Source organism: Marmota flaviventris, chromosome 4, assembly GCF_047511675.1.
Source record: "Marmota flaviventris isolate mMarFla1 chromosome 4, mMarFla1.hap1, whole genome shotgun sequence".
Lineage (NCBI taxonomy): Eukaryota > Metazoa > Chordata > Mammalia > Rodentia > Sciuridae > Marmota > Marmota flaviventris.
This window is the reverse complement of record NC_092501.1, coordinates 15,736,893-15,750,782: the sequence shown is the minus strand read 5'-3', so window position 1 is coordinate 15,750,782 and position 13,890 is coordinate 15,736,893. Positions and strand designations below refer to the sequence as shown.

The 13,890-nt window shown below is 37.0% G+C and overlaps 1 protein-coding gene across 1 annotated transcript in view; it reads left to right on the top strand.

The window, feature by feature from the left end:
* Tdrd1 (tudor domain containing 1) overlaps window positions 1–13,890 on the top strand; it is a 41,016-nt gene that overhangs the window by 18,488 nt on the left and 8,638 nt on the right. The window contains exons 11-19 of the mRNA XM_071610884.1: window positions 2,139–2,306; window positions 2,422–2,529; window positions 3,416–3,586; window positions 4,958–5,200; window positions 5,649–5,783; window positions 8,489–8,599; window positions 9,317–9,487; window positions 11,334–11,609; window positions 12,525–12,644. Coding sequence (XP_071466985.1) covers window positions 2,139–2,306; window positions 2,422–2,529; window positions 3,416–3,586; window positions 4,958–5,200; window positions 5,649–5,783; window positions 8,489–8,599; window positions 9,317–9,487; window positions 11,334–11,609; window positions 12,525–12,644 — 1,503 coding nt within the window. The remainder of the gene's footprint in view (window positions 1–2,138; window positions 2,307–2,421; window positions 2,530–3,415; window positions 3,587–4,957; window positions 5,201–5,648; window positions 5,784–8,488; window positions 8,600–9,316; window positions 9,488–11,333; window positions 11,610–12,524; window positions 12,645–13,890) is intronic.

Below are 13,890 nucleotides of genomic sequence, written 5' to 3'. Positions count from 1 at the left end.
GCAGCTTGGGAGACCGAGGCAGGAGGTTCACAAGTTCAAAGCCAGCCTAAGGAACTTAGCACGACCTTGGGTTTAATACCCAGAACCAGAAAAAAAAAAAAATAGGAAGAGGGGCTGGGGGGCTCAGTGGTAGAGCGCTTGCCTAGCATGCGTGAGGCACTGGGTCCGATCCTCAGCACCACATATAAATAAAATAAAGGTATTGTGTCCACCTACAACTAAAAAATAAATTTAAAAAAAAAAAAGAGGAAGAGAGGAGATGTTATCAAACTTTCTTAAGAATTTGAGCTTTCTTAAGAATATAGCTTTGATCCTAGCACAGAATCCAGCCTCTACTTCTGTCTTGCCACTTCATGCCTGGCCCAGTTGAGAAGCTTTCAACCTCCTCTTTCCCCATTGCCATAGAGTCAAGAGGAGCCAGGTCTGAGGACTCCATGTACATTTGCCTCCCTTCTGCTGAAGTGCTCTTGTGCCTGGCTCCACTTAGGGTGTCTGTGTCTGTGATTGAGCAGCCCCTGGATAGCCTCCCTTCCCTTGTGGTATTGATCACGTTGTCACTCCTGATGTGAACATCATCTGTGTCCTCCAAGACCTGGATCTTCCAAGGAGCATGGACCACAGCCTTTTACTTATTTAATAGCCTCTTTCCATTATTTAGCATGACATCCTTCATGTTGAATATATAACTTAAAAACCCACCAAATACCCTGAGAAGACCTTCTGATGGACTCGCACAGCTGAACGAGGCCATCAAGAGGATTCCTGTTTAAATGTGAGGACGCCGCAGGACTAGAGTTGTGGCTCAGTGGCAGATAGAGCGCTTACCTAGCATGTGTGAGGCACCGGGCTTGATTCTGAGCACCACACTAAAAAAATCAATAAAATAAAGATATTGTGTCTAAATAAATAAATGTGAGGACACAGACGCAGCAGGTTACCTAAGACAGGAGGATGTGGAGCCCAAACGTAGGCCCTCACCCCAGGGCAGTGCCCTTCCCCTCACACCATTCGTCTTTTCCTGTGAATCCACAGGGCAGTGGTTCATTCTTCCCGCTGCTGAGTTTTGCTCTTGCCTCCTCCCTATGTTTTGATTTTTTTTCTGAAAAATGTTTCTTTCAGTTTCTCTCTTACCTTTTATAGTTGAGGTCATTGAATTTATCTTGGCTAATTTTTGGCGCCAATTATCCATTTCAAAGGGATTTCTGACATAACTTCAGATATCCTTATAATGCACTAGGAACTCATTCCTAGGCACTAGGCACCATGTTCCCTCCACTTCTGTGGTCAGTCATTTCCCCTTGGTCTTCAGAGTTGGGCTGCCTAGGTGCCTGGCGACACTTGTTTTCCTTGGCAGATCTGCAGTACTCTAGATGACTATTTTCTCATATTTCTGAGTCAAAACAATGAGTCTGACCATAGTTCGGTCTGAATAGTGTCTTCTTAGCTCCTTAAAGCAGTATTTTGTCTTTAAGGATTCTGGTATGTTGGTGGTATCATGAGATTTCTGAGTCTTGATCCTGAAGACACATTCCTTGAGAACTTGGAATTTTGTAGGCCATGTGCTTTTTTCATTCCTGATAATTTTCTTATGTTCTAAGTTATTTTTCTGGTGCTCAACCCTTTTCTCCTTCAAACTCTTCAGTCAGTTCTGATTTATTTCTCTTGACTTGACACCTATGTTACTTGTTCATTTTTTTTAACTGTTTAGTGCATTTTAGACATTTTTATTTCAAAATTAATTTTCTTATAATAATTGTTTCCTATGGTATTTATCATTTAATTATAGAATGGGTCCTACACAGGTGTGTTTCTACTTCATCATGTGAGCCTATTTCAGTTATATATTCTTGGACTCTAAAGTTAATGTAAAGATTCTATTTATAGACCCTTTCAATAAATCTGAATTTTCTTTTTATGCCACTAATTTTCTTGGTCCTAGTCTAACTTTGAGTGATGTAGGAAACTGGCTTCATCCATCCATCTTCAAAGGGATAAATACCATGGGCTCTCATACTACCATCTTGAGGAACCTTGCCCAGTCATACTCATGTTCTCTTTTTAAAAATGATTGAAGTGTGCATATTTTTTCTAAACTTTTAATGAAACCAAAATGACTTATTTTTGTATTTTCTGATAAGGCGATCCTGAAGATATTGGAAAAATAACAGCTGAAAATAAAATTGTTGTAGACAGAAGTGACCTAATCCCCAAGGTGCTAACTGTAAATGTGGGTGATGAGTTCTGTGGTGTGGTTGCCCACATTCAAACACCAGAAGACTTCTTTTGTCAACAATTACAAAGTGGCCGTAAGTAAATTGTCTTGATTGGTTGTATCATAATAATAAACTTCATGAGACTCAACATGCAAAAATAAATTTAAACTGTACCTTATCTGTTGTTGAAGATGTGATCTATCTGCAGATAAGCTTGCCGAACTTCAGGCGGCGCTCAGTGAGTACTGCGGTCAAGCATCTCCACGCTCTGATTTTTATCCAACCATTGGTGATATATGTTGTGCTCGGTTCTCAGGTAAGGAAAGAGCATCATTGAAAGTTTTACTTATAGTTGAGTAAAACAACTGAAACAGAAACATTGGTTCACACTGATTAGCTACATTTGAAGCTTAAGTATTAAAGTGTGCCAGTTACATTTATAAATACATCCAGTTAAACTGGATCAAAAAAGTGTGGTGTGATAGTGTGAGGGCGAGAGCCCGTGAGCATCAAAGGGGTGGATACAAAGGATGTTCTTATTATTATTTAGTGTTTGGAAATTGGTTTAGATAGTTCCATTTACATAAATATGGGACGTAGGGACCCACCCTCCCCCGACACACACATTCGTGTCTTTGCCAGTTTTATTTGGGATAGCACGAGGTCTGGAAGCCTAGAGCTGTTGTGTGCAGCCTCTGCAGCTGCAGCAGTCTTGCCTTGTCATAGTCTGTTTCTGTTGCTGTCATTGAGGGAGGCCCTGCTGCCTCATGGAAGGAGAGGGGCAAGAACAGGGCAGCCCCCAGAACATGAGTTGTTTGGCTGGTGGAGTCCAGTTGACTCATACTGTTGGTGTTCTAGAACTAGCCCTGCTGAATGCCTTAGCAAATGGTATTGATCAAGACCTGGGGATTCATATGATCAGGACATGCACTCTGTACTACTGAGCTGTCCACTGAAGAGATAAGGCACATAAGTAAATAATGATAGCATATGATTAATTAGCAAGCTATTAATAAAGGTTACATTTTAGGAACTGAAGACTTCAGATAGCAAAACGGACAATGTTTAGTAAGCAGACATTTTTCAGTAAAGCTTGTTATTCTGTTAAAGTAAAACTTACAAATGACCATCTCTAATGTGGGGAGTTTTTATTTTTATCTTCATTAGAAAATTATTTGAGACTGAGTCTCTCTTTGTTTCAGAGGATGACCAGTGGTACCGTGCCTCCGTTCTGGCCTATGCTTCTGAAGAATCTGTACTCGTTGGCTATGTTGATTATGGAAACTTTGAAATCCTTAGTTTAACAAGACTTTGTCCCATAATTCCAAAGTTATTGGAATTGCCAATGCAAGCTATCAAGTGTGTGCTGGCAGGTATGACATTTTAATTCTGTCCCTTAAAATATTAAACCCTAAAGATGAAAATTGAAACATGAGGCAGGGAAAACATGCTTACCAAAACAATAAGAAAGTTATGATTACATGCTTAGGAATTGTTACTATACATGTTATTTTTCTCATTGAGATTAGGGGTTTCTTTCCAGATCAGTAAATTGGCTCCAGCAACTTTACTCAAGTATACCATATTTTAACTAGTATACAGTATCAGGTGTTCCCAAGCTTTTGTTGTTAGTAGTGTTCTTTTGGTTACATTTTGCATTATATCCAAGATTATTTCCTTGGGGTATGTTGCACAATGTAATTATATTGCAAATGCTTCTTTTAGGACAAGCTCCCCCAGGTCGATTGGGGGTGTTAGTGAGTGTGCTGCTTTTCACATGTGCATCTTCCTCCAGGAAGGGTGGAAGTAGTTTATGCAGCCTCCAGAAAAGCACAAGAGTGAATTTCTTTACACATTCATGCACCACAGAGATAGATTTATATTATATCACCTTAGCCAATTCTGATAAGTTAAAAAGCTAAACTATTTCAGCCTTCTTCAATACCAGAAGTTGAACTCTTTTTGTAAATGACTTGGCTCTTGTGTTTTATGAATTGACTTAGGCAGAACCTCACCAGTATTGATTTGTAAGCAACCTTTCAGTACTGACTTGTGCTGTAGATGTTGCATGTGTTAATATGAGATCAATGTTTCTTCTTGGGTTTTTTTTTTTATAATTTTGTTTATGATTTTCTTAATAACTGTATTTAGGTATGATTTATACACTATCAAATTTAGTTAAATAATTTTAAATTTTAGTAACTTGACCAAGTTGTGCAGCCACCACCATGATCCGTGCTCCACTTTTAGAACATTTCCATAACCCCAGTGAGATCTCTGTGCCTGTTTTACTACTAAGCCTTGCTTCCCAGACAATAGCTACTGTATTTTATGTCTTTGTAGAATCTGCTTTTCTAGACTTTTAAATTAATTGTGCTGCAGTTGTATACAATGAATCAAAATCCATTCTGTCATATATACGTAATTAAAATAAATATATATGACTGCAGAATGGATTTTGATTCATTGTATACAATTGCAGCACAACTTTTCATTTCTTTGGTTGTACATTCTGGACATTTTGTATCAATGGGAATTATGATTTTTTTTTTAATACAGAAGCATAGAAGCTTTGGGGGATTTTTCTTAATTCTATAATTTTCATATTTAGAAAATCCTTTTGCTCAGTACTGTACTATTTAGTCCCAGTGCTTGCCATAGATTTAAATTTAAATTGTGGAAACGAGAAATGTCAAAATATTGGTTTCAGGAATCATTCTAACATTTAAAAAATTCTTTGTTAGGAGTAAAGCCATCATTAGGAATTTGGACTCCAGAAGCTATTTGTCTCATGAAAAAAATTGTACAGAACAAAATGGTCACTGTGAGAGTGGTAGACAGGTTGGAAAATAGCTCCCTGGTGGAACTCACAGACAAGTCTCTGACACCCAGTGTCAGTGTCACCAGAGCTCTTGTAGAGGCAGGCTTTGCTGTGGAGGAAAAGGAGATGGCGACAGATAAACCCAGTGGCATGAAAAAAGCCAGTGGCAGTGGTAAGTGAAGTGTCTGTGAGGTTTGGCGTCTGTGCTGGAGTTCAGGTGGTTCTGCTGGTGGGTTCTTGTGCTTAAGAGTGAGTGTTGAGTGCCTGTCTTCCCCCTTATTTATTTATTTGGTACTGGGAATTAAACCCAAGGGCATCTACCACTGAGTTACTTCCCCAGCCCTTTATTTTTTATTTTCAGACAGGGTTTTGCCCAAGTTGATTTTGAACTTGCAGTCCTCCTGCCTCGTCCTCTCAAGTCTCTAGGATCACAAGCATGTGCCATTGGCCCAGCTATGAAACTGGCTTTTTAAGCTTAACTTTCCTGTAAAGTCACTCATAATATCGGTGAAAATTTAATTCTTCCACAGCAGATTTCTCAGCAACCCATTTCCTGCCACAGCCTCCCCCAACTCTGTTCATTTCTTGTGCAAAATCTTTGATTACTTTTACAGTTCCCTTGGGTATAGAAGAAGTAAATCCATTGAAGTGGACTTGGGTTGAGCTTGCTGTTGACCAAACAGTAGATGTTGTGGTCTGCATGATGTATAATCCTGGAGAATTTTATTGCCATGTCCTTAGAGAGAATGGTAAGTTGGCTGCTCTTGTTTATTTCTTTTTACAAATACATTGGCATATATGATAATTTATGAGTTTGTTAATGATAAAAGTGCTCTCTGAGAAGGTCCAAATGAGAATTGGTATTTCTAAGAGAGATTTGGTTATACTTGGTGGGCTTTTATTTGTCTTAAGCTATTGTTTCTACTTTTATTAACCTTTTTTATATTTAAACCAATATAGATTTCATAGAATGTCTCCTAAATTCATTTTTGGAATTAAATGTAATTATTGATTTTATTGACATATTACATGTGGATAAGTACCCACATAGGAGAATAGCATAATGATTATAACAAGATCAACACACTTTCATTGCTATGGATGGGATCCAGGGGCTCATACAAACTAAGCAAGTGCTCTACCACTGAGCTTTATCTTATTTTGAGACAGGCTAGTCTCAAACTTGTACTACCCTCCTGCCTCAGCCTCCCAAGTACCTGGGATTACAGGTATGTACTTCTGGCCTAGCTAAGGTCAGCACACCTCTATAGCTAATCTCTAAGTCAAGACAGAACATTACCAGTATCCCAGAAGTTTCCTTTATGTCACCTTTTATCATTGCCCCTTCTCTTTTTTCAAAAGGAAACACTATTCCACCTTCTAATAGCATCAATTAGTTTTTCCTTGTTTTGTACTATATGTAAATGGAATCATACAATACATGCTTTTCTTTGTTTTGTGTGGTTTTAATGCTGTGAGAGTGGTGTTGCCGGTAGCTGTGCCTATGCCACGCTCCGTTGTACTGCAGCCTGGTATTCCTTTCTACCATTGGATATCTCCTGGCTTTCAGTTGGGGCTATAAAATGATATTGGAGTGAACATTCTAGTACAATTTGGTAATCATGCATTTCTGTTGAGTCTATACCCAGGAATGAAATTACTGGGTCATAAGGAGGATGCATGTTTTCATCTTCAAGCAGTGAATGCCAGTTTCCAAGTGATTTTGACAATTGTTAGAGATTTCTGATTGTTCTGGATTTGTACAGACTACTTTGCATTTTCACTTTTTGTTTAAGCCACTCTGATGGGCAGCATTGATTTTTAACTTTTCTAAAATCCTCTGTCAGATTCAGACATTAAACTAGATAACTTACATTCCATTCTGAGGTTTCTGAGTTTTGTAATTCTTTCATTCAAAATCACCTGGTTGATGGGACCACTATTTCCTATAGTGAAAAACTAAATTTTTTCTGTTTAATTTATTTTCACAGGTGATTTTATAAGCATGTTGGTACAAAACTCAAAAGTTAGTAAAGAGTATAGAGTGGAAAGTGAATTTACCAGTTCCTTTCCTCAGTTTTCTAAATGTCTTTTCAGAAATACTTTATTCATGCTTACATTAATTCTTTATTCCTAACTGATAAAACAGTGTAAATCACTTTCATACTTTACTTTTCTCCCACTGTATCTGGTAAATAAGTTCACATAGTGATTTCACCATTGATTTTCTTTTTGATGCATTTTTTATTTTGGAATTATTTACAGAGAATTGGGCAGAGGTGGTATGGTCCTGCACACTTCTCATACTTAAGTGTGACTTAAACACCTTAGTAGTTAACACAGTGCATGATTGTGGTGCATTTGTTACAACTGAGAGACCAGCAGTTTGTCACTAGCAACTGAATGCCAGACTTGTGTCTTGCAAGTTTCCTCTCATCCTTGCTGTATTCCAGGTCCAGCCCAGGACACCTCATTGCTGTTTAGTCTGCATTCCACTCTTTGTCAGGGTCACATGTCTTCCATCACGTGGATTTATGCTAGTTTAATTAACCTAGATGTGGATGAAGAATTAGTTTCCAGGCTTTTATTACTAAAATGCTCCTTGTACTCTAATAGTGTGTCCTTGGGACAGATTCCGAAAATTGTGATCCTTGGGTCAAAGGATATGTGGCTGGCCAGGAGCCCTAGAACAGCAACAGTGTGCCTTGTTCTAAACCCTTTCCAATGTAGAGTCCTCACACTTTTTTATTTTGACTAACCTGAAAGGTGAAAACTCTAAACTCGTTATGATTAAATTTCCATTTCTTTGAGCCTTTGTTACGTAAGAGCCACTTAGCTGGCCCTTCACTGCTGCTTTATTTTACATTCTAACACGCTACATGGTCTGTGTCTTCAAGCTGCTGCTGTTCTGTGGTGGCTCCCCTTTCTATTTCTCTGCTCTGCCAGGCTTCTCCTCATCAGATGGTTTTTGGTTGCCTGATTCTGTAGTTCTGTACTATGTCTCAGAACTGCTTCTGCTTTTGGAATACACTTTGCTTTCTAGCAAATGTTCTGCACTTCTCTGTAAAGCCTCTAGCAGGAAGAGCTCATGAGCTCTTCCTCAGCACCTATTAACTTTGCTGTCAATTTAATAACTATGTTTATTCTTTCCAGGACAGTTTTTATATAGCTTTATGTATGGGTTTATGTCATGTTTCCTGTCACCTGCAGAGCTCATGTTGGTATACTGATGATAATGCTTTAGGATTGTGTCTCTGCCCAGTAAGTCCTTGGTATTGGATTGAGAGTATTAACAATGACTTTTTGTTTAATAATTTTTTGGTAAGAAAAATTATTTGGTGCACTTAATGGTTGTTTGAAAAAGGTTTTTGTGATCAAAACATTTTCTGACTTTAAAGGAAAATTTGTGTTGGTATTTTTAGTATTAAATGCTATACATGTGTTTTATTTTTAGCTTTAAAGAAGCTCAATGATTTGAATAAATCATTAGCAGAATATTGCCAGCAGAAGTTGCTGAATGGTTTCAAGGCAGAAATAGGGCAACCTTGTTGTGCTTTTTTTACAGGTAAGCTGTCATTTTGACTATTAGAATCTTTTATTTCTTGACTTTCAGCTTTCATTTTTAGTGTGTATTTTATTTCTAGTTTTTAAGCATGTTTCTCATAACCAAAATTAAATGAGTGCTTCAGATGTCAAGTGTTTTTCCTTTTAGCAACTCCAAATGACACATTCTTGCTAAAACCTTGATAAACATTATTTCAATGCTTTTCTTTCCAGAATTTCTGATATTAAATTAAGTTAGTAAAAGAGCTGTTTAATACAAGGTGGTTGTTTGTTCTGGTCCACCAGTTGATGTTAATTTTGAAAAGAATGCATTGGAACACATTTGCCAGAGTTTGATTGCAAGAATTTCTCTATTCTTTTTAATATTATTTAGCCAAGTAACAGGTAAAGCAATCTAAGCCATTAGTAGTAAGTATTATAAGCCTTTATCATTAACAAAAATGTTCAAGTTTTACCTCCACTTTCACAGTTCTGCTTTTTGGCTAGATTATGAATAAAATCTTTATATCAGATATAAAATTGTGGTACTGCAAAAGTTTTGAAGATAATTCTAAAAATGGATTTTGAAAAGTCTGAGTCTAGGGATTTTTAGTGAAAATCTGGGGAAAAGAGCAGACTTATTAGCACTTTATGTAAAGGTATTTTCCCCCCAAGATAAAACCTTCAGACATTAACAGAAGGGAAGTGTTGCACATCACCAACTTTATGTTAAATCCAGGCGATGGTAACTGGTATCGTGCTTTGGTCAAGGACATTTTACCAAGTGGAAACGTCAAAGTACACTTTGTAGATTATGGAAACGCCGAGGAAGTTACTACCGATGAACTCCAAATGATACCATCAAAATTTTTACAACTTCCATTTCAAGGGATACAGTGCTGGTTAGCAGGTTTGTATAGAATAAAATTTTTATCAGCTGTTTTCTAATACTCAGGATATATAGCATTCTAATTAGTTACAGCTATAATTGTAACATTTTATGTGAGGGATGTCTGGAGTTGATGTCAGACAAGGGTGGTGGCTGCTGCTTTCTAGTGACGGGAGTGAAAACACAAGAGCCTCCTGAAGGCATTTTGCAGAATTCCTTAAGAGCCTCAAATGTTCATAATTTTGATTTAGCAACTTTATTTCTAGTAATTTATCCCAAAGCACTTTGGGAGTGGCACAAAGTTCAGCCTTAAGGAAATACATTACACTGCTGCTTTATTGATAGCAAAACAGCATCAGTAATAGGTTGGCTAAATGATAATCTGTATAATGGCTAGTGATCGTACTTGTTTTATAGGGTTGTTGTGAGGATAGATTAATGTTTAGACATTCAAAGTTCCATTTATGTGTTTGCATTCTGTCATAAAAATGAAACAAAATGGTTAACAGGAAGATTGTGATGTAAGTGAAGAAAGCAAGTTTAAAAAGAGATGCAGGACAGCAATGTGATGCAGAGAACAGACTCTAGAGAGTCGTCTCTGCCACTTAATGACTGTGACATTTATGCAAATTATTTAAACTTTCTGTGCTTTCATTTCCTTGTCCAGAAAAGAATATTGCCTTCCTCAGAATTGTTCAGAATAAATGAGATAAAAATATAAAGCTCTTAACTGTACTTGGCATTATACCTATATTCACTGTTACTATTTTTCAGTGCTGGGGATTGATCCCTGACCTTGCAAGAGCTAGTTGACAAGCACTCTACCACCAAACTACATGCCCAGCCCTTTTTGTTTTGAAACAGAATCTCACTAAATTGGCCAGACTTGCCTAGAATTTTCAGTCCTCCTGACTCAGCCTCCCAAGTAGCTGGGATTATGGTTCACATATGATGTGAACCATCATATGTCTGATTTATAAACATTTCCTAGAGATATGTGTGTGTATGTGGGTGTGAATACACACACGTTTTTCCATAAAAACTAGAAGCAGCCAGGCACAGTGGTGCACACCTAAAGTCCCAGTTACTTTTTTGGAAGTTTGGATTTCAAAATGTTAATAGTATATGTTAGAAACCATAGATGATCGTCTTCTTATCTTTTGTCTGTTTTCCTTCTATACAATAAGTATATTTCTTTTTTAAAAAAATATTTTTAGTTGTCAATGAACCTTTATTTTATTATATGTGGTGCTAAAAATTGAACCCAGTGCCTCACACATGCTAGGCAAGTGCTCTACCATCCCTTCCAATAAGTATGTTTCAGATTATTGTTCTTAATTATCATGTTTTTATGCCAGTGCTTTTTAAAATTTGGCCCCAAAATCTAGCAGCATACTAAATGAGAAATTCTCTCTCTCTCTTTTTTTTTTGTGGGGGGGGGGGTACCAGGGGTGCTTAATCACAGAGTCACATCCCAATCCCTTTTTATGTTTCATTTTGAGTCAGGTCTGGCTAAGAACTTTCAGTCCTCCTGCTTCACCCTCCCTAGCCACTGGGATTACAGCATGAGCCCTCATGGCTGGACAGAAATCTGTTTTTAACAAGCCCTCTAAACTGAACCTGTAATTCAGCTCCATGGCTGAATTACAGATAGATGGATGGATGGATGGATGGAGCTCCATGGCTGAATTACAGATGGATGGATGGATGGATGGATGGATAGATAGATAGATAGATAATTGAACAGGGTAAGCAGTTACTCAGAATTGCTGAATGGAATGGCAAGGACCCATCCCTGGCTACTACTATGGAAGCAAAAATTCAGCTTATGCATTGGATTCTTTTTATTGCTGTTCTTATTTTCCAGATATACAGCCTAGAAACAAACACTGGACTAAAGAAACCATAGCAAGATTTCAGATGTGTGTTGCAGGGATAAAACTCCAAGCCAGAGTGGTTGAAATCACTGAAAAGGGGGTGGGAGTTGAACTCACCGATCTTTCCACTTCCTATCCCAGAATAATTAGTGATATTCTTATTAATGAACATCTGGTTTTAAAAGCTGGTTCCCCACACAAGGACATGCCAAATAATAGACCTGTTAATAATCGTAATCATCAAATTGACACCCAGGGGCTTCAAGGTAATACTTCTTTCCCTTTTTTAAAATTATAATTATATATAATAGTGGAGATTATTGTGATGTATCCATATGTCCATACGACATGATTTGTTCCATTTTATTTCTTTTTTTAAAATTTTTTTCTTAGTTGGACACAATACCTTTATTTTATTTATGTTTTTATGTGGTGCTGAGGATTGAACCCAGTGCCTCGCATGTTCTAGGCGAGTGCTGTACCGCTGAGCCACAACCCCAGCCCCTGTTCCATTTCATTTCTTACTTCACCTGCCCTCCCTTCCTTTCTTCTCTGATCTATTTATTATTTATTTTAACTGGTACATTATATTTATACATAAAGTGGAATTCATTATGATCTATTCTTACATGCACTTAATTTGGTTGATTATCATTTCTCCATTTCTCCTTTTAAATCATGTGTTATTTAAATTTGTGTTAGCCTTTGTTTTTATAGGCTATGAAAATTCTTCTGTCTTAAATTACACAGTTTTCCTGTAGAGATTTGCTTTGTGAGTATAGATTAATAATTGGTTATTAAGCTCCATATTTATTGAAATATTTTTAATTGAGCAAACATTGTACTCATTTTTTAGTTATCAGGTAAATGTGTATCTCATGGGTATGTATCCCTTAAAGTTTGAGAAAATTTGAAGAATTATATTAAATATACTACAGAAACGTCCTTCAGGAGTGTAATAGTTCAAGGATTCTCATTATAGACTGAACTTTTTTTTTTTAATAGTGTCCATATAATCCCTTAAATTGAATAGATTGTTTTGTGAAATACAGATTTTTCTTTTTGGGAATTTGGGAATGCTGATAATCAACAGTTGATGAACAGATTGTTTTGAACTAACAAATTACTGAGAAGAGTGAATTTTATCCATTTAATGCAAGACCTGTGTTTTATAACTTCAGCCACCTCTTCAGCAGAGAATTGGAAGACTATAGAATTGCCAGTAAATAAAACTGTGCAAGCAAGCATACTAGAAATCATAAACCCAAACCTGTTTTATGCCATCCCAGATGAGATGCCAGGTAAGGAACCAAATGGATCAACACATGTTTATTTTCCTCTTTTAAGCTGTGCAATGAAAGTGATCATCGTGAACTCCTCAGGAAGTGAAGGGAAGAAGAGGTGGGTGATGATTTTTAAGGAAGAATTGATCATAACGACTTAGGGCATGTTTAGTTCCCAAAGCACAGATGTGAATAGAAAGGGAGCATCCTGCATCTATCACCCTGTCAGTGGCCTGGCCCTGAAAAATCTACAGCTTTTTATACTAAAACCAGTGCCCTTAATTATCATATAATTTTTTATTTAATATCATGTTATCTATACTGAATTGTATTTACTGAGCTTGCTTCCTCCAATCTTTGAGTTTGAACCAAAACCACTTAAAATTTATTGAAAGACTTAGTAATAAATTCTTAATCATATTTTGTCATATCTTAGAAACTTGAAATATACTGGAGATAATCATGAAGAAAATGCATGTTGAAGTGATTTTTAATTTCCTTTTCTTTGTTTCATGGAAGTTTATAATTGAGGATCTCTTAAGTGTATGTGAAATTATTCTTAGTATCTGAAGGTGAATTGGGTTGAAATTGGTGGTGTCCATTGAAATAAATTGAAACTGAAATAATTAAAAGCTGAAAAAAACAAACTTTTCTTTCATATTGGCAGACCTAGAATTGAAGTAATACCAATAAAAGAATTGTAGTAATACCTATAAATTCTTAAATTTATCTCCAGTATTACAAAAACCATCTTTAATCCATATTGTAAAAAGCAGGGATTCAGGGTTATTTGATCCTGACCACATATGGCATGATGAATTGGAAATAACATTCAGGATGATTTTATTGAGTATAGCACACTGAAAAATACGCCTAACTGTCATAAAGACACAGCTTAATAAGATTCATGGAGTGAACACATGAATGTAACCACCTGATCAAGAAATGGGCCCTTCATAGGTTTCTTTCACACCTCCTCCCAGTTTTGCATTCCTTCTGCAAAAGGCAACCAATAGTAGATACATTTATTTTGAAAATATAATGTAACTAGGCATAGTGCCACACACCTGCAATACCAGCTTCTCAGAAGGCAGAGGCAGGGGCATAGTAAGTTCAAGGCCAGCCTGGGCAATTTAGCAAGAAACTTGTCTCAAAAGGGGTGGAGGATTTAGCCCAATAGTAGAGCACTTCTGGGTTGAATCCCTGGTACAAGCTCTCCACACACATGCTCGTATGCACACATGTGAACACTCATATATATATA